This window comes from Panthera onca, chromosome X, assembly GCF_046562875.1.
Source record: "Panthera onca isolate mPanOnc1 chromosome X, mPanOnc1 haplotype 2, whole genome shotgun sequence".
Taxonomy (NCBI): domain Eukaryota; kingdom Metazoa; phylum Chordata; class Mammalia; order Carnivora; family Felidae; genus Panthera; species Panthera onca.
In genome coordinates this window covers 76,612,222-76,632,707 of record NC_138357.1, presented here as the reverse complement: position 1 = coordinate 76,632,707, position 20,486 = coordinate 76,612,222, and the positions used below count along the sequence as shown (strand labels likewise).

General features: G+C 43.0%; 1 protein-coding gene across 1 annotated transcript in view; it reads left to right on the top strand.

Moving 5' to 3' along the window:
* Window positions 1–690: 690 nt before the first annotated feature.
* Window positions 691–20,486, top strand: part of MSN (moesin) — a 65,264-nt gene continuing 45,468 nt past the window's right edge. Inside the window, exon 1 of the mRNA XM_081792355.1 lies at window positions 691–911. Within this exon, the coding sequence (XP_081648481.1) occupies window positions 900–911 (12 nt within the window). The 5' untranslated portion in view covers window positions 691–899. The remainder of the gene's footprint in view (window positions 912–20,486) is intronic.

Genomic DNA, 20,486 nt, shown 5'->3' with positions numbered 1-20,486 from the left:
CTGAAGAAGGTGAAGGCTGTGATTTGAAGGAAGGAAAATGAGTAGGGGACAGATATAGAAAAGAAGCCCAATTCTGTTGAAAATGAGGATTGAACAAGAATGGGGAGGAAATATGATGGGAAAAGGGATATAGAAACCTACAGAAGAGAATGAATGAAGTGTAGGAGGAGCTGAGGTAGTGTAGCCAAGAGAAGAGAAGTTTGGGGGGGGGTGGCATGTAATCTTCAGACCTCTAAGGAATTATTAAGGACAGTAGATGATTTGTGTGGCCACAGGGAGCAAAGCTGAGATCCACAGGAGAAAAGGAGTTTGGCTACACACAAGGACTTTCTGAGAATCAGAGCTGTCCTCAGAGGGCACAGACAGTTTTGGTAGGTAGTAAGCTCCCCATTAGTGGACACTTACTGTCAAGGGCTCTAATCCTCTGCCAAGATTCAGCCCAGGGCCAGTCTCTGCTTGGGGGTGGGGCCAGATGGCCTGGATTCAAAGAGGTAGGGGCTGTGAAAGGGACGGGAGAAAGAGTGGGGCTGGGTCAGGGGTAGGAATCCCCTTTGGAGCTCCCAGGCCCAGCCTGAGCCCCACGTGGCTGCTGTGACCAGGCTGGGTTGGGCTGGGCTGGGCGGGGCCAGCGGCCGGCAAGAAGGCGGGCGCGAGGGCGGGGAGCAGCACGGAAGCCCGGCCACAGAAAGAAGCGGGCGACGCGACAGGGGCGGCTCTTTCCTGGGTGGGGTTTCTGAAGTCGTGGCCCGTTAGCAGGAAGCCGAGCAGTTGCCCTGACGCTAGCGAGGGACCCAATCCGAAACCCCAGTCCCGAGTCCGTGCTGTGTGTACTGTGTGCTCAGCGCTGCCCGACAGCAACTAGCCGAACTTCCATCAACTCTGCCACTTTTGCAGCCACCATGCCTAAGACGGTGAGTCCTGAGGATGTACGCTGCCACCTTGGGGGCTCTAGCTGACTCTAGTAGCCCCTTGCTGGTGGCTAGGAGCTTGGCCAGCCAACCGCCCACTCAGAACGCCGAGCCCTCCGCCAAGACCTGGGTTAGGGAGGGGCGAGAATGGAGTCCTGGTCTGGTGCGTCCTCGGGTGTGAGTGGGTGCTGGGCAAGAAGTGTGGACTAGGTGGGACCTGCCTCTTTCTCAGATTACAGTTTCCTCCGTGTGGGATGAGGCAGTAAGGAGGGTTCCTTGGGAGCCCGAGGTCTCTTCTTGCCCCTGATGTGCTATGGGGGCAGGGGAAAGGAACACTTTTCTCCAGTTCATGAATTGGTGCCTTTCTGAGGGGCAAAGCTGCCATGGTCCAGGAGGGGTCAGGGGAACTGAGAAAGAAGGAGGGGGTAGGGAGCTGCAATGGGCTGATCCCCCACCCCCACTCACCTTTCTCATAGCTTCCCCTGGCAGCTCCAGCTGTTTCTCACTAATAGGGGAAGAAAGAGTTGGTGGAAGAGAGAGTTGTGGAGGGACATATCAGAAGCTGTTTGCTTTTACCCAGGATCACTAATACTTAACTGGGCACCAGTCTGAGGAGAGGTCTGCTTTACTTCTAGGGTAGAAGACTGGTTTCTTCCTCCTCTCCACCGACAGATCCTTGCCCTTCCCATTGCTTAATGGGTCTCTATCTCCCCCTATCCCCTCCAGACTTTTCTGTGAGGTGTGGATTCTCCCTTGTGGGGCTGCACCTTTCTAAAATGGTGGTAGCTTCTAGGATTTGGTCTCCACCCTGCTGGCTGTTATGAGAAGAGCAGAAGCGTCCTGGGAGTGGGGCCTAGGGAGGCCGGATGCCCAGAAGGGAGGGGTAGGGGAGGGGTGTGCCTGAATAATGAGTCCTGCTTGCTTTTGTGCAAGTCATGCCAAAAAGCTACTAGGGCCCTTTTCTTGTTCGGGAAGGCCTGGTGACCACACTGACAAGCAGCTTGTTGTGCTTACAGACCCCTCTCCTTAGAGGACTGTCTGAGCCTTGTAGAGCTGAGATAGTGACTAGTAGCCTTGAGAAGGGCCAAGGGTCCCTGGAGGAGAGGAGTGGAGTGCCTGATTCTTTGGGTGTATGCTGAATTTGGTTGCCACGTTGCTGTATTCCAGCCTTTCTGTCAAGTCATTCTTGACTTTCCAGAACGCTGTCCATCAAAACCACCAAGTTTTCAACAAGTATGTCCTTTTACCTTCTCTCCTTTAAATTGCTGTGGTGGTTTTATGACACGGGGTTTTCCCACACTTGGCTTCCCTTCCCCAACACACATAAAGTGAGAGAGAATGGTTTTGAAAAGAAAAACATGGAAAAAAAGCCCACTGTCTCTGCCAACACAGAGGATTATAAAGATCCTTTCAGGAGCCTCTTCTTGAGTTTAGCTCTCTGTGGGTGTTTTTACCTAAATAGATGGGTGGATCTCTGGGAACAGACTTTACCCTATGACCTCTCTTCACTAGTGGCATATTTCATAGTCAGTTCTAAGGTAGCTCACCTTTAAATGTAACTCGATGGGCCTAGAAATTGCCTCAGAGTTGCCTTAACCATCCCATCTCAGTCAGAAATGGCAAAGAAGATAGCGTGGTGATCCTTTTCCTGGGCATGGAGAGAGACTGGAGAATGAGCTGTTTGAGGTTCAGGCTAGGGTACTGAAGTTACCTAATACTGAAGGTATTTTTATGCAGATTGACAGAAACTTAAATCAGATTGGAAGAAGAGGGCCGAATTTTGATAGCCTGAAAACTGGAGAATTTTCCATGTTGTTCTGTTCAAGTAATGGTCAAATTTAGGAGAAACAACTATATCATGCTTATTAAGACCATAGAATCTTGACCTGAAAGGGACCTCTGAGACTGTCTAGTACAACTTTCTCCCCCTCCCCACCCAAATATTTCTTTTTTTAACTAATGAGGATATTAGGCTAACAGAAAGGAACCTACCTAAGGGCACATGGTGACAAAACCAAGATTGGGGTCCAAGGTTTTTGATGCTTATCCCATTGACCCTCTGTTCTGACTCAGTGATTGGGTTCTTGAAATTGAATCCCCTCTCCTGCCCAAAGCAAACTGCCCTCTGTTCTTAGGACTTCCTGGTCCTCAGATAAAAGAAAGTGGATAATTTAGGCAAAGTAACACTGGAATTTGTGTGTTCTCCTGGTGAGAGTTGAGGGTTTCACAAGGTGCCTCCTGTTACTTTTCTCATTCCTCATCACAATTCTGAGGCATCCAGGGACTTACACTAGTTCACTGCATGCCAGCTAGTAACTTTAGTGAAGGGAGAAAATTCCCTGTTTTCTGCTCCTTCTTTACTAGTTAGGCTATTAGGCTATTTCTGGAGTATGACAGATAGGGAAGGGTAATGGAAAAATCAAATCTGTTCATTCATATGAACCATGTCTGCAGTCTGTCAAGGCTGGGTTTCATTTTTACAGCCAATTGTCTCCCTTAGCCCAACTTCCGTTAAATCTGTTAAAACATGCTCCTCTGTATCCTCTTTCTTCCAATTCTTGGATTATGCTTCTAGTTGCCAGTTTCCTAAGTCTGCTTTAGCAGCCAGAATGAAGAAGCTTATTAACTTGCTATCTACACTTTCTGCTGATAAGACAGTTGTAAAAACAAAGTATTTCTCCTTCCCTGCCCTCTTTAATTTTTTTTTGGTCACAAAGTCTTTAGGACTCCCTAAAAAGAGATTGTTTTTAATTTTCAAGGTTTTCTTGAGTTTTTGGTTTGTTAGAGTTGAAAAGGCTCTTCACAACTATCAAGTCTAACCCTTCTCATTGTATATATGGGAAAACTGAGACCACAGATAGGGAGGGGCTGACCTAGAATGATGTAGCATGTCAGTAGTAAAGCCAGGACTTGAATCTAGGTCTTGAACCAGTCTTGGTAAAACCTTTTTATTTTGCTGGATTTTTAGCCCTAGCTCAATAGGTCAGGGGAAAGGTGATCAAGTGGTCATTAATGTGACCATCCATGTGAGCAGATATAGAGTCCAGCTTCTTGAAGTATTTGAAGGCTTCTGGATCTGCATTCAGCTAAACTTTAACAGGGACTGTGTGGACTATTTATTCTTCTGCCATTCCTAGCATTGCTTGAGCCACTCGAGTGGCACTAAAATGGTACTTCATGAATAGGAGGCAGAATATCAATTTTTCAACCATTGAACCAGCCCTGCATACAGACTTTAGGGAAAGGAAAGGGATCAGGAATGGAAGTTATACATGAGAGAAGGTGATTCTTTGGATCCTGCATCTCTCCACTTTTTATTTCCCCAGTTTACTCTACCATTTGTGAAAGCGTAGATGATAGAGCAAGAACTATCTTGGGGATTTCCTTTAGACTTCTCCTTGAATAGCTTTCTGGACGGAGAGGGGCTGGTTAGGCAAGAGGATCCTTGAAGGCAACAAATAATCTATACTTAGGCTTGGAGCGGGGAAGGTTGTTCTCTGAGGGTGGTATTGACCACTAGTCTGCTAACTCTCCATTATTCTCTAGCTTCCCATAATAGTAGCTTGTTTTAAGGGTGTTATTTTTACTTTTCCTTCTTTCTGCTCTCAAGAGAATGCTTTACTGGATGCTGAAGGGATATTTAGAGGTCATCTGGTCTATCTCTCTAGCTCCACATCCAATTCTATGGATGAGATAAGATGACAGCTACATTTATTCTGAACTCTGTTCTAATAGTGTTGCTTGGCAACTGTCTGTCTAGGTTCCTTTGTGTCTTCCTGGGAGTCCCCCTTACTTGAATTTTCAGAGTCAAGATCCCCAGAGGGGAGAATATCTGGTTACCAACATGACCATGGTTGGGCCTTTATGGCTAGAAGTTGCTGGAAATTGGCATTATTACAGGTTGGGAACAGTGTGTTTCTGATTTTTCAGAGATACAATTGAATTTATCATGTACATCTTTCCTAATTCACAATCTTTTCTTGCTGCTACCATACCCACTCTTCTGCCCCAAAAGAAAAAAAACAAAAAACAAAAAACAAAAACAGAGTACAAAGATGGTCTCCTTTGGGACAGTTTAGTGGTCAAGTAGAGAGGTGGTCTTATCATGATTGGCTGGCTTTGCCGTTCATCCTTCCCATTTCATGCTTGATAGAGCTGAAAAACTTTTCAATTCCAGGTTCTGATTTGTGTCATAGGAGCAGTCACTTGAAGGGTAGCTCAGGACTCCATTGGTTTGGAAAGTGGCAAGTAACACTAACTGGAGAATTTTTCTTCTCTTTTCATGTAAGAAAAACATCTTCCCTGCACTGGGTGTTGTATGGAAACCAATTTGATAGTAAATTTCATATATTAAAAAATAAAAAAAAAAAAAATAAAAAAAAGAAAGTAAAAAAAAAAAAAAAAGAAAAGAAAAACATCTTCCCTGTCCTTAATTAAGTGGTCCAAATGAAATGAATAGTTAGGCAAGTCCTTTATTCAGTCTCTCAGTCTCTCCAATTTGTCATGAGGGTACTGCATTAGTAATAAATACACTCTAGGGATCTTGATGTCCTTGAGAGCCTTGATGATACAGCTTAAAGCCTCCCATTTATATGTTTTTTTTTTTCCTTAAGACATTTTTTCCCTCAAAATTTGAGTGCCTTCTTTGTACCAGGCAGTGTGCTAGAATTTTCTGGATGTAAAAAGTTCAGCAGCACTTGCTAAAATGTACTTTTTTGTCCCCTTACACCTCTGGGGGGAATGTGTTTTCCTGGGTACTGAGTTCAGAATGGAGAATTTTTAGCTTGGGAGTTGGTTTGTTTCATTAGTAGCTCTGACAAGAACACTGGTATGAGTGTTCTTGGCTGCTTCTTCTTAAGTCTATGGAGGGAAAAGGACTATGTCCTTCCTTACGGAGGAACAAGAAACCAAATGACACTATATTGTGAAGGCTATGAGTTGACTGAAGAGCCTCAGACAAACACTGAAAATTGCATGGGTTTCCTTCTCACTCTCCAGTAGCATATACTCCCTGTAGTTCTGCTGAAATGCCAGGAAGCTGTTAGGTTATGTTTCAAATGTACTTTTAACCTTATGAGTGTGGTAGTTAGATATTGGTAAACTTTGAGGAACTGGTGGGCATAAACTAACCTCTCAAGATAACTACCACCAGTGAGCTGAGAGCTAGCTGTTGTGGGGTACAACATTTCAAATGCATCTCTATTTAGGATGACCCAGAGCTTCCTCATCCTTAACCTTCACTTCAGCTGATTGTTCTGGATTGTCTGGGTATCTCACAGGAGTGTTTTAAACCACAGAGCAAATGACCTCATCTTAAACTTTTTAGTTCTACCTTTATGTTTTGGATGAGGATAGCAAAGTCCAGAAAAGGGAAGTGATATGAGTGAACTGATAATAAGGCTGGGACTAAACCAAAATTGCCTAGCCCCAGTGTAGAGGAGGAACTTTTGTCTGCCTTCTAAATGGCACTTGGTGCAGGGTACTCAGTGTTTTCTCCCTCTGTGCTGGGGTGACTTGACCATAGTGTTATTATGTTCATGGGAAGAGCAAGTCCTTCTGAATGTGTAGAACTGACCTCAGAGGTTACTTTATTTGGAGATGATTAAGGCTCTGACAGTGCCTTTGGGACTCTGTAGCACTTCCCAGGAAGGTAAATGTTTTTTGCTTTGTCTGCAAAGGGTGGTAGAAAACAGATGCATGTGTGTTGAAGGGAGGTAAAGAAAGGAAACTAGCCACATTTTCCTGCTTGAGATTGGGCCTCAACTGCACTAAGAGTTTTTATGGACCAGAATTCTTTTCTGTGCTCATAACTAGAGGAGTTATCCAGCTTGCTCAGGATCACATAAAGTTGGTAATAGTATTGAATGGAGAACTTGGCTTTCTTGATTACCAAGTTAGTGGTCTCTCACTGGACTTGCCTATCTTGGAAGAATGACTCTTTTCACCAAGGGGACACAGACTTCCAGAGAATTGGCTCTGTGGTGATTACATTAACAAGATGGCTGCAGTGGAGTTCCCCTAAATAGCTTCTGCTGTAGCAGATTTCAGTCAGTGGGCGACTCAGTTCTTCTGGGGCACCAGAATGACGTTTCTCTTTTCCTGCCCCCCTTCACCCAAATCCCTGCTTTCACTTTGCCTTTTTAAATTTATGACCTAGCAATAGTACTGCTAGGAATTTACCCAAGGGATACAGGAGTGCTGATGCACAGGAGCACTTGTACCCCAATGTTTATAGCAGCACTTTCAACAATAGTCAGATTATGGAAAGAGACTAAATGTCCATCAACTGACGAAGGGATAAAGAAGATGTGGTTTATATACACAATGGAATACTACTTGGCAATGAGAAAGAATGAAATCTGGCCATTTGCAGCAACATGGATAGAACTGGAGGGTATCATGCTAAGTGAAATAAGTCAGGCAGAGAAAGATACCATATGTTTTCACTCATATGAGGATCCTGAGAATCTTAACAGAAGGTCATGGGGGAGGGGAAGGGGGAAAAAAGTTACAGAGAGGGAGGGAGACAAGCCATAAGAGACTCTTAAATACTGAGAACAAACTGAGGGTTGATGGGGGTGGGGGAGAGGGGAAAGTGGGTGATGGGCATTGAAAGGCACCTGTTGGGATGAGCACCGGGTGTTATATGGAAACCAGTTTAACAATAAATTATATTTAATATAAAAAAACTAGAGTGTACTAAATTTAAAAAAAATAATAAATTTTGAGTTCTTCTCTTTCTGTATCTGACTCAGTCCTCAAGCTTGACCCGTTTCTTGAGATAGGGGAACGTTATGGTATTTTCATTAGTATTTTGGTGGAAGTATTTGCTGTTGTCACAACCATTTGAATTCAGAATAGTCTCTTGGCCTCAACCCTCACTACTCACTTCTAATTGTTGCAGGCCAAACCTGGGGCAGGTGGATAACCGAAACCAAACCAAACCAAACCAAAAGACTTTTAAGGCCTTCATAGAAAGCTAACATAGAGCAGTGGGGAAAAGCACAGACTCTGGAACCAGACTGCTTGGGCTCAAATCCTAGCTCTGTGACCAATTATTTGTATACCCTTGGGCAAGTTACTTAACTTCTGTGTCTCATTTTCTTCAACTGTAAAGTGAAGACAATAATAGTACCCATCTCATAGGGTTGTTTGAGGACTGAATGGGCCAATTTGTGTAAAGTGCTTAGAACTGTGCCTAGCATCTAATAAGTTAGATGCAAATGTCAGTTATTATAACTACTTATGGAACTGAACTACTATATGCCCAACCCTGTGCTAGGTAAAATGGTAAGAAAGAAGGCAGGCAGTTACATTCTCACCATTTATTGAGTGGTTACTAAGTACTCTTTACTATAAGGGATAGAAATAAATGAACTGAGTATATAGTTCCTGCATTTATAGATGTCCCATTTAATTGGAGATTTAGAGCTAACTCACTTAAAAACATTTTAAGAAAAAGAAATACTTCACATGACATTCTCTATAGATTTTGAGAAGAAGGGGGTTTAATGAACAGAACTTTGAAGGAAGTGTACACTTGGGAGCAGTAGCTGTTCTCGGTGGGTGGGTGACATGCTTTTGGTACATGGGCATAAACCCTAGGCCAGTGCTCTCTTGAAAGTGAGTTTGTCTAAAATGAAGGAAGCCTTGAGGTGCTAATTGTTTCAGGGGGAGCCACAAAGTACATGTGAGCATAGACCAAGTTACTCTTTCTAGGGTCAGTGACAGCCAATAATCCTGTCTCAAATGCCAAATGTTCTGAAGGGGTTTGTTGGGGAAGAACTGAACCTTGGGTTTTATATAATTGGGTTAGTTAACTGAAATAAATTTTACTGTCTTTGTTGCCCATGTAGGTATGTAAGAGACTTCTTCCTTCACATTTCCATATAAACTAAATCAAGGAATGGAGCTTAGTAATTACTTTTTAGGCCAGCAGCCTACAAACAGCTTTCAGTTTTCCCAATGGCTTTACTATGAGATAGGTATTTGGGAAAGATGGAAATGAGGGGATAATTTTTTAGTGTGTGATTGGAATAGGTTAAGGAGCATGTTATTTTCTGGCTAGGTCCCAGCTGCAGCATTTGGGCCTTAAACTTCAAGGAAAGACTTTTTGGGTGACTTTTAAAGCACAGTTCTTTGTGCCTGATGACAAAACCAGATCTGATGTTCCTTTCAGTGGACTTTTTGTGGCATAAGGTAAGTGTTAACATAACTCCTAGGCCACAGGTATGGTCATTTACCACTGAGCATGCTTAGTAGTAATGTTTTGTCAGGTAGGTCCTATAATTGGTGACTTTAATTTTTTTAACATTTATTCATTTTTGAGGGACATAGAGAGACAGAGCATGAGTGGGGGGAGGGGAGGAGAGTGAGGGAGACACAGAATCAGAAGTAGGCTTCAGCCTCTGAGCTGTCAGCACAGAGCCTGACTTGGGGTTCGAAACCATGAACTGTGAGATCATGACCTGAGCTGAAGCCGGATGCTCAACTGACTGAACCACCCAGGCGCCCCTATAACTGGTGACTTTAAAGGCCAAATATTCTTTCTGTGTTTGGTGACCCTTCTACTTTGTGAGAATTTGGTATTTTGTGTGGCAGAGTATCAAGCAGGTCCTAGTGATAGAGAAAAATTGAGGTGTGGGCATTTGGTCTCACAAAACAAGGAATAATCCAAAGAAATCCATTCTTGGATATGTATTTGGGAGGTGACAGGGGTCAGGGCCTAGTAGGGGGAACAATGCATACCTATCAGGCTTGGTCAGCATTTCCTTCCCTCTCTTTTAGTCTGGGACTCTCTTAAATAACTGGGAAGGATCAGGCTTTATTTTTCTCCAGTGTAGTGTGTTTAAATAAGATTCCTGATTTTGCTGTCTTGGTCTAATCTGCCCCCTACCATTCCCTGCCACACTCCCCAACTCCTTGTCCTTTTTCAGACATCTCAGCCTGCAAGTTGGATGAAGTACACCAAGATGTTCTTACCTGTTGTAATCTTTGACTGTGGTTGACTATTCTGTGGAATGAAGGTGTAGGGTAGGGGTCAAGGTAATAGCCAATTTGAGTGTCATCAGTTAAGTTGTACAAATCTTTGCTGTCTTCAAGGGTTTTAAATGAGCAAAACTCCTCTCCAAACATCCTTGCTGATCTCTTGGGACATTAATAACTCAGAAATTCCCTTGCTGAGAACAAAAGCCACTTAGCCTGTTTGCCTTTGAAATTTTCTTTCTTCTAACATGAAACTATCAGCAATATCAGAAATATGTAACCAGAGTAGATCAAATCTGTCTTCCCCAGGTTTCTTACTCCTTCTGGAACCTGGGCAATGGTATGTCTAGCATATGCTTAGTGAGAACATCTGACATTTTTCTTCAGAATTACGCTATACCTCTCTGCTGGTACTTGGAGAGCTGTTCCAGCAGAGCCTGCGTTGGGCCTGGGGAAAATGTCTTTTGGTTGTCTTTCTGTCTGCCATAGCCTGGGCATTTTCCTAAGGTTGGGAGTTTGTCTCCTGGCCTTAGGCCAGTTGCCAGAGGAAACCAATGACTAAAAGCTTCCTCCCTCTGACGTCAGCTTTGGGAACCTTTCCTGATCATTCCCTACCAGTCAAGTATGCCTTATTTGGCTATTTTCTCCCCCCTCAAATGCCCTTTACCACCTCAACTAGTTCCCTGTTCTTCTTTTGGTACAGGGAACACATTTTTCAAGTTTATATAGTGCTACCTGAAAATTTTTCTTTTTTCCTAGTAGAGGGCTTGCTTAGAACAGGTGGTGAGGCTCTTTGATAGAGGTAGGGGAGAAGTGGGAGAGGAGAGAGAAAGATGCAAATGCTCTGGAATTACCATAATTTCTCCATCCTTCTTTCATTTCTCCCCCTTCTTTCTTTTTTTTTAAAGTTTTTAAATGTTTATTTATTTATTTTTGAGAGATACAGAGACAGAATGCGAGTGGGTTAGGGACAGAGAGAGAGGGAGACCAGAATCTGAAGCAGGCTCCAGGCTCCAAGCTGTCAGCACAGAGCCCGATGCGGGGCTTGAACTCACGAGTTATGAGATCATAACCTGAGCCGAAGTTGGATGCTCAGCCAACTGAGCCACCCAGGCGCCCCACTCTCCCCCTTCTCTCTTATCTCTCCTTGTCCTCTTGACTCAGCCTGGCCACCCGCCCCCCCTAGCTTCTTACTTAGATCTCTGATAACCTAGGGGTACTCTTGCTTGACCTAAAAAGGCTCAGAGTGTGGGGGTGGGCAAGGTGGTGCTGGGGCTTTCAACATCTTAAACTATTCCTTTGGAGTAAGTAAAACACTCCAGTTGGTAAATTCTTTGTGTGTGCCTTTTGTACGCCTAAACTTCTCACTTGGCTTTCCTGAATGGAATTGGTCCAATGTCTGTCTGCTTCCAATCCTCAGTCCTGAGCTGTCTAGCCCTAGGTTAGAAGAGCTGAGCTTTTTGACATTTAAAGCTTGAAGCACCTGTCTGGATGTTTTTTTTTTTTTTCCTAATGCATTTTAATAGAAATGATGCAATGAAAAGAATAATGTACTTAATCAGGATATCTGGTTATTTAGTCTCTGCCTGTGTGACCTTGGGCAAGTAATTTCTATGGGCCTTAACTTTGATATCTATAAAATGAGAACATTGGCTTTTTTCTGTTATTATGATTTTTTTATTCCTATTCTTTAAGAAGATAGTAAGGGCTTCTTAGAAAGAGTGTAACAGAACAGAGAGTAGCAACTATTTGGAGAAGTTACCCTTTCTTTGCAACGGCATTGGGAACATTGTTTCTCCCCCCAGCTATCCATGTATAATTAGCCCTCTTTATTTCAGTGAGTTCTTCTTAGAGATATTGGATCCACCTAACACAGAGATCACTGTGGGCATCCTGGCTTGGAGAGACAACTGTTGACTGAGTGCCTTGGGTGGGGCCTTGGAGTCCAGCCTGCAAACCGCAATTGCTGGTTATTTTGGGTCATTGGTGACTACAGGAAGAATAGAAGACCCTGAATTGGTCATTGTTCAAGCAGGGAAGGGGAAGACTAAGAAATAAACCAAAACTGAATGCGAATGAGATTTGACTTCCTTTACCACCTTCCTCTACAACTTAGCTACCTTAAGCCTGTGAAGTTGCTTTTGGCCAAGTCTTAAATTGCTAATGTCCCCTTCCTCTTCCTCTGTTTGAGTCACTGATGTCTATGTTGCTCTTGGATGGGGAGAGCTAGGTGATGTGGGCTTGGAATAAAGGGGAGGAATTTCCAGTGAGAAAGATTGCCACATGCCTAGTGTTAAGCCTTCAACTGATTTTGCATTTTGTGAATATGGCTTCCTTTGGTGTTAGACCTGCAGATCAAAGGAGAGTGATTTCTGAATTTCCTGTCAAGGCCTAATAGGGTGATGGGGGCACAAGCACGTTTCTAGAAATGATGTACTCTTGGCTGGATCTGTTTTCACGCATCTTCTTCTTCCTCTTTACTGACATTGTGTAGTTCTACTTGTGAATCAAGGATCCCAGGCTGTATTTCAGCCACCTAGGAGTTGGCCATGAGTTTGATCTTCAACTGCCCTGAGCCCTCTTGAGGGAGGGCATGATATAAGTATTCTTAGTATCTGTCTTCCTTCCTTTGGGAACAAGTTCTTATGGCAGTTTAACCAGAGAAGGCTTAGTTGGGTAGAGCTGGGCAGTGCTTTTGGGTAGAAGATTCTTCCCCAACATTGGGCTAGAATAGCCTCCGGGCCATGTAAGAACTTGCTGCTGGGTGCAGACACCTTGCTGGCAGTCTTTCCCTCCTATGGGCCTCGCATGTGTTATTAAGGATTCCAGCTGAAGGTGGTATATTAGAATGACTGTTGGTGAGGGAGGGTAAGTAAGCAAGTGGATGAGTGAAAAGGGGAGAAGGAAAGAAGAGTAGTAGTTATTTTTGTATTTCCCCTTTTTATAAAACCCAACATGGCATCATATGGCAAAGTTTAGTAAATAGAGGGAGAAATCTTTCATAAATCCACCATTTTAATAGAGCAATTATTATTTATGTATATTTCTTGTCATAGCTCATATGTGTATTATAATTTTCCATTGTGCACAGTGTACATAGTGTACTACATAGTAATAGTGTACTACTTCTTTTTTTAAAAAATAATGTGTATTTATTTATTTTTGAGAGAGTGAGAGAGAGAGAGTAAGTGGGAGGGGCAAGGAGAGAGAGGGAGAGAGAGAATCTCAAGCAGGCTCTGCACTGTCAGCACGGAGCCTGATGTGGGGCTCGAACTCACAAACCGTGAGATCATGACCTGAGCCAAAACCAAGAGTCAGACACTTAACTGACTGAGCCACCCAGGTGCCCCCAAAAAAGTCCTAGTTCTTTATCCTTACTTAATATATCACTAAATCTTAGGTAGATGCTTTTTAGTTTTTAAAATGAATACTTTAATGGCTTTATAAAATTCCATCCAATGGCTGTGCCATAATTTACCATTAACCTTTTGAGAGTCATTTAGATTACTCCCAGCATTTGCCAGTATTTATAACACTGCAGTAAATATGAAGAGGAGAAAATCTAAACTCCTTAGCATGGTATATAGAGAGAGCCCTTTGATACCTGGCTTCTAGCTCACTTTCCAGACATAGCTCCCCACATGTATGCTATACTGTGGCTTTGTGGGATCAAAGTTTTCCAAGTAAACCATACCTTTTATATCTTTGAGCTCTAGCATGTCTTTTCTTTCAGTTTGAAATGTCAAGGGTGTCTTTTTCACCTCTCCCCACTCCATGTTACCTCCACTGGAAACTTTCTTTAATACTCCTAGGTAGTATTAGTTGCACCATCTTCTATGTGCTGACTGTACTTCTCTCATAGGAATTTCTGTTATGATACTTACCACGTGATGTTGCAACTGTCTGGGCTCCAAGACTTTCTCCTTCATTAGACTTGTTGTCTTGAAAGTTTATAATCCCCTTTGCTTCAAGAAGGGTCTCTTGTTCAGGCAGACGTGGTTAGGGATGGGTAGGTCTTTGAAGAATGCATAGTCAGTGACAGACATGGAGGGGGAAAAGCAGCAGTAATGTATGCAAGGGATTCAACAGTGTTGGATTAGCACCTGGTGGGATATACTAGGTGCTAGTAATAGAGAAAATATACTTTGGAGTAGGAAAAGGGGCATTAGCACCTGTAGGGATAAGAGGCCCCTGAGAGAGAGTCTTGTTGGTCTTGGCCCACCAGTGTAAGCTTCTTAAATCATTTCAGGTATCAGTTTCCTATCTGTAGTATGGAAAGAATGATAACACCCTACTTCTTAGGGTTATGGTAAACATTCAGGCGCTAATGCATCTGGAAGTCCTCTGAGAGGTATGGAGCACAAAAGAGGGAGGGTAGGCCCAGGACTCTCCAGAATTTTCTAGTTGTTCTATTAAAGTTCTTTCCTATGTGTGTTTCCTATTAAGCCTGTAAGCCCAGAATGCCAGATGCTATAGTTTCCCTGAGCAAGTCCCACAGCTTGGTGTTTTAGTGGAAGGTATGCAGGTAAGTCCCATCTCCCTACTCACCTGAGCAGCATTGCTCCAGGTAGCCTTCTTACAGCCTTCCTCAAGAATGGCCCCAAATGGCTAGAAAGGGAGGTGGCACCTTCCCCTCCCAGCTATTTAGCATCAAATGAATGGTACTACAGTAGAGGGTTTCCTAACAACCCTTCAGCTAGAAGCAGAAGTATTTATTTATTTATTTATTTATTTAAAAGTTTATGCATTTATTTTTGAGAGAGAGAAAGCACAAGTAGGGGAGAGGTGGAGAGAGAAAATCCCAAACAGGCTCTGTGCTGTTAGTGAGGAAGTCCATCACAGGGCTCAAACTCATGAACCATAAGATCATGACCTGAGGGAGATCATAACCTGAGCTGAAATCAAGAGTAGGACATTTGGCCGACTCAGCCACCCAGGCACCTTGGGAGGTGGAAGTATTTATATAAACTGCAGTGAAACTGGGTATCTTTCAGGCCTTGTGGTTAGAAGGACAAGCCTGCCATGGTTAGAAGGACAGGTCTCTGTGTCTGTCACTGACTATATGTTCTTTAGAGACTTGCCCATCCCACCTGTCTTGGGCAATTAGCTCATGGGGAACCATGAACCATGGCCAGATTTAAAGTCTTTGGATGGATATTTTCCTTCATCTAGTGTGCTTTTTGTTTTCTCCCCATACCACAATGGCTTCTTGATGCTGTCCTGGCCATTTGAAAACCCCTAAGCCACCCCAGGATTTTATGTTTTATAAGGGAAGCAAATGGTATGAATCTATGGAATATCCATTAACTATAAAACACAACAAGGAGAATGGACTTGCTCAAGATCCCATAATGAGTCAGGGACAGAATCAAGTCTTAAAGCCATGACTCTCAGGAATATGTTCTCTCCATCCTATCAGCCTATCCCACTAGGAATGTAAACTTCATGAGGACAGGGAAAGTTTCCCACTACTCATTATATACCCAGTACCTAGCACAGTATCTAACATAGAGGAGGTACTCAACAAATATATGTTGAATAGATACAGTAATAGCTACTGTTTTCAAGTTGTATTGTCTTTCATAGACTTCTTTAGCTAAGTCTACTGGAAAGCCAAACAAAATTCCAGTGGCCCACTGTAAATTAGCTAATGTAGACCCAGCTGGACCCTGGCAGAATGGAGCTGTGTAGTACCAAGGAATGGGGAGGAGTTGTCCCTCTTGTGTACCTTGGAGAGTTTGTTTACCTGTGAGTGGCCAGCTTGTTCACAGCCAATTTCCACTCCCTTTTTCCATGTCTTCACACAATGTAGTAGCATTCACACAAAGGGAGAATATTTGAATCAAAATTTTTAGTGAATTATAACAGGCATTTCTATCTGCCTTTGTGAAGCAACTCACACTTTGGCCATAGAGTACATATTTGAAGCATTACCCAGTTTTTAAATTTATTTTTTTATGTGTGCTGGTAACACAGGTAGGGCTACATGGTGCAATCTAATCCTGAGAGGTATGTGCTCCTGAGGTTTAGGAATTGAGTTGACTCCTATGCTCAGGGATGGGCATGGCCAGGCACAGATCAGGGAGGACAGCAGGGAATCATGTTTGGGAACTCAGCAGCTGTGTTCTTCTACTGTTGCCACTGTTGCCACCACCACTGCCACCACCATCATCCAAGCTGCTTTAGGGCCCAGAGATGCATATCTTTGCAGATTTGGGCAAGTGTTAATCAAGGTAGGCTATGTTGGGAAACAAGAGAAGGTCTTTTTTCTACACATTCCCAAGAATGATGTGTGACCAGTATTTTGGAAGTATAGATTGAAGCCTACTAGATAGAGTTGGGTGCTCCAAAATAGTTAAGCACCTCTGAAGGTCATCATGTTTTTAAATGCCTTCTCTATCTGTTTCTATACTGCTGAGTTAGACAACATATAGGGTATATTAACAGTCTGTGCTGTTTGGTAGGGCAGGCTTAAAGAAAGATTAATTTATTTTACAATTTGTGATTTGTTTTCTTCATTATGAAACTAAGACATATTTGCTGTAAGAAATGAAACAGTACTGAAAAATATAAAATTTTATGTCTTCTGCCCCTGACTATTCTTCAGAGAGAACCACCATTTACCAGTTATATTAACTTAGACTCCGTTATAAGTACATTTATACACATATATTTTCTTTTATTTCTCTAAAAAACATTTAATGTTTATTTTTGAGACAGAGAGAGGGAGACAGAGTGTGGGTGGGGGAGGGGCAGAGAGAGAGGGAGACAGAATCCAAAGCAGGCTCCAGGTTCCCAGCTGTCAGCACAGAGCCTGATGTGGGGCTGGAACTCATGAACTGTGAGGTCATGACCTAAGCTGAAGTCGGACGCTTAACTGTCTGAGCCACCCAGGTGCCCCTACACATATAATTTTAAACACACACATAAAACAAATCCATACTGTTCTGCACCTTTTTTTTAACTTATTTTGTGATGACCATCTTCTCATGTCAAATCAGATTTTAATGTCTGTATGGGCTCATTAATAAGCAAGTTATCAAATGGGTGGAACACTTAAAATCTATACAAATGAAAAGGGCCCATATTCTTTTTTGAGTGGAAAATAAAGAAGACATTGTAAGTATTTGCCTTCCTGAGAGAGAAAGGCTTTATGCAGAAGGTGGGAATTGTGGACCCTTTTGTTAGCATGAAGGAAAACTATTTCCTTCATGAAGCATGAAGGGAAAACTATTTCCCTTTTCAAGTCCCACATCTAGAGATTGCTATTATTTCACCAGTGTCTAAATGATGTCAGTGGGATGATTGGCAGTAGGTAAACCACTTTCCTTTGCTTAATATGGACACTTCTCTCTCCTGTGGTTTTGCCAGTTTGGGATAGCTTGATTCCAAACTGAGAGCCCTGTTCACCAGAAGACCTCTGCTACCATAGATGTTTGAGGTTAAGGAAAGAAGCTGGTGTGTGCGTGCATGTGTGTGTGTGTGTGTGTGTGTGTGTGTGTGTGTGTGTATGTGTGTTTGTGTTGGTGGTAGTGATGGGCATAGGCTTTTCCAGGCTTCTCCAGAGACGAGCAGTGAAGCTGGATTAGAATCCTCATCCACTATCCATACATATCAGGGATCTTGTCCAGGTGACAGGAAAGTAGATTTTTTTAGACTACTCAGCTGTAATTAAGCCATCCAGTTAAAGAGTTGAGGAGGATAGTGATTTGTGAAATACAAACAAATATACAATATATTTTGAAAAAAAATATCTAGCTTCTCCTGGTCTTAGAAACTTGCTAGCTTGAAGATATTGATCATGTTGAAAGGAACCAGGTCCAATGAAGACAAGTAGAATTACCAGAAATGGAGGATTTCTTCTGCCCACTCATGGCATGCCCCTCTCTTCTTGTGTCTCTTAGTTCCCAGATTTTCACAGTGGATGGGACAGAGCTTCTGCTTACTCAGTCTTTAATCCTGGAGCCTCTGCCACCAGAGATTGACCTTGATTGGGCCAGGCCTATAGGCCACTGCAGGCATTATTGCCTTCCTCTTTAGACAAACAGGAAACTGCCTGCAGATTATAAGTAATTGGCGCTTTTTGAATCTTGTAGGGCAAGGAGAGCAAGGCTCTGAGATCAGACTCCAAAAAAGGAAGGGGAATTACATTTTGGGATACTTTAGTCTTTGGGCTGCTTGAATCCAAAGTATCTCCAGGCACTTATTTAGGCCAAGTTTTCCGGAAGAACTGTGTTTTAGCATATTGGCTGTGTGACCTTATGGGAAGTCCTTTAACCTCCCTGAGCCTCCTGTTCTTCACTGGTAAAGTGAAGATGATAACGCTAGCCTGAGTTGGTGGGAAACTTGGATAAGATAACACTGAAAAATCCTCAAATGTGAGTTCTGTGGAAAATGAACATACAGGCTTCAGGTGCTCAGAGAGGCTTAAGTCATGTTTTAACAGCCTCTGTCAATAAAGGCAGTAGAATGTGCCAGTGGATAAAAGACTTTCACTTCATCATTAAGAATGGTTATGATCCTGGGCACCTGGGTGGCTCAGTCTGTTGAGTGTCTGACTCGTGGTTTCAGCTTGGGTCATGATTTCACAGTTTGTGAATTCTAGCCCCACATCGGGCTCCACAATGCTGGTGTGGAGCCTGCTTGGGATTCTCTCTCTCTCCCTCTCTCTCTGCCCCTCGTGTGTGCTTTCTCTCTCTTTCTCTTAAGAATAAACAAATAAACTTAAAAAAAAAAAGAATGGTTATGTTCCTTAAAAGGATAAGCCTCAGGGGTGCCTGAGTGGCTCAGTTGGTTAGGTGTCCGACTTCAGCTCAGGTCATGATCTCATGGTTTGTGGGTTTGAGCCCCGCATTGGGCTCTGTGCTGACAGCTCAGAGCCTGGAGCCTGCTTCGGGTTCTGTGTCTTCCTCTCTCTCTGCCCCTCCCCCACTCCCACTTTGTCTCACTCTGTCTCTCAAAAATAAATAAATGTAATAATTTTTTTTTAAATGATAAGCCTCAGTTATTAGGAAAAGTTCACTTCTGTGGAATAGCTCATTTATAGACCATTTGGGATCAGTGATGCATTGCCATATAGTTAGCTCTCAACTATCCATAACAACAGTTTCTTCTTCCAGTTACCTGTGTACTGCCTTTCCTAAGCCATCTGAGCCCAGGGAATGCAAATTATCTTGGCTCTTCTGACAGCCCAAACAAGAATAATTAGGGACATATTTTCTAAAAAAAAATTCCCAGACATAAAGTGGTTAGAGTGCTACTGCTGAGTTATCCATAAGGTATTACTCTTATGTTGATGTGGATAACTGACCTTAACTATAAGGAAAACTGAACTTTGGCTTTTGGAGCAAGGAAATAAATAGGCTTCTACTTCCCTGGTCAGAAAAGATGGTCAGTACCATCTTTTCAAGCTGTGAACTCAGGTAGTGGTGACAAATTTATGAGACTGGGATTGAAAGGGAGTCAAGCCTTCAAAGAGTGGAGGGAGGAGAGACCACGTATGAGATCATCCTACATAGACTGTTATTCTAACGGAGGGTTTGACAAGTTATCCCTCCCCCAATGTACTGGGATTTAGCCTTTGTTAGGAAGAGCCAAGACTAAAGAAATATTAAAAGAGCTCTTAGAGACCCCTCTAGGCAATTTCCCCTGGAGCTTCTAAGCTGTTGAGAAGCCCAGAAAATGGAATACTAGGGTTGGGAAGCTGGGAGGGAGTTATAAATTTAGGGGATAGCTGCCTGCTTTCCAAGTATTTCCCTGTTTAAAACAACCTTGAGATATGTGAATTTAAGGAATCCCTTTACAGGTTGGCTGGCATTGTCTTGCAGTCATTTTCCATTGTTCCTAGCTTTCCTTATCCCTTGGCTGGACAAAAAAACAAACCAAACAAAAAAGTCTCCAACACAAATACTAATAATTCGATATGTTTGTGATATGCATCCTAGCTGTCAGAGCCCTTTCAAACACTATTATGATGTCATTTAATATTCATTAGCTCTCTCCAGTTGGCAGGTTAGGAATTATTATCCCCATATTTGCATATGGGGAAACTGAGGCCCAAAGAGGTTAAGAGACTCTACAAAAATTACTCAGTGAATGAATAAGGAAGACAGGAGTTGAATGGAAAACAGATGTGACTTCAGTTTTAGACTCTGGAGTATTGGAAGGGGAGATGAATGTTGTTTCACAAAGGCTTAGACTTAAGCTCTAGTCATGGTTAAGCCACATTGGAAGTGGTCAACTATCTGGTTTTTGGATGGCAGGACTTCATAGAAAGTCCTAGGAATGTTCAGGAGCATAACTGGGTGGAGAGAAGGGCAGGAAGGGTGGCAAGAGTCAGTCTAGGCCTGATATGGGTGAAGAGGGAAGAGGTGCTTTGAAAGGGTAATTCATAGGGAGCCCACCAGAAACAGGTTATAGAATGACATCATGAGGTAGATGGTTTAGTATAATCCCTGGCCAGATAGTCCCTGGTCACAAATAGTTGGTAAGCCCTCAGGAATGTGACACTATCACATGGGAATGTGTCACTAGAGCAGCCAAAGCCTGTGGAAGCAAGAAGAGCAGATCTCCCTTGTCACCATCCCCTCTATG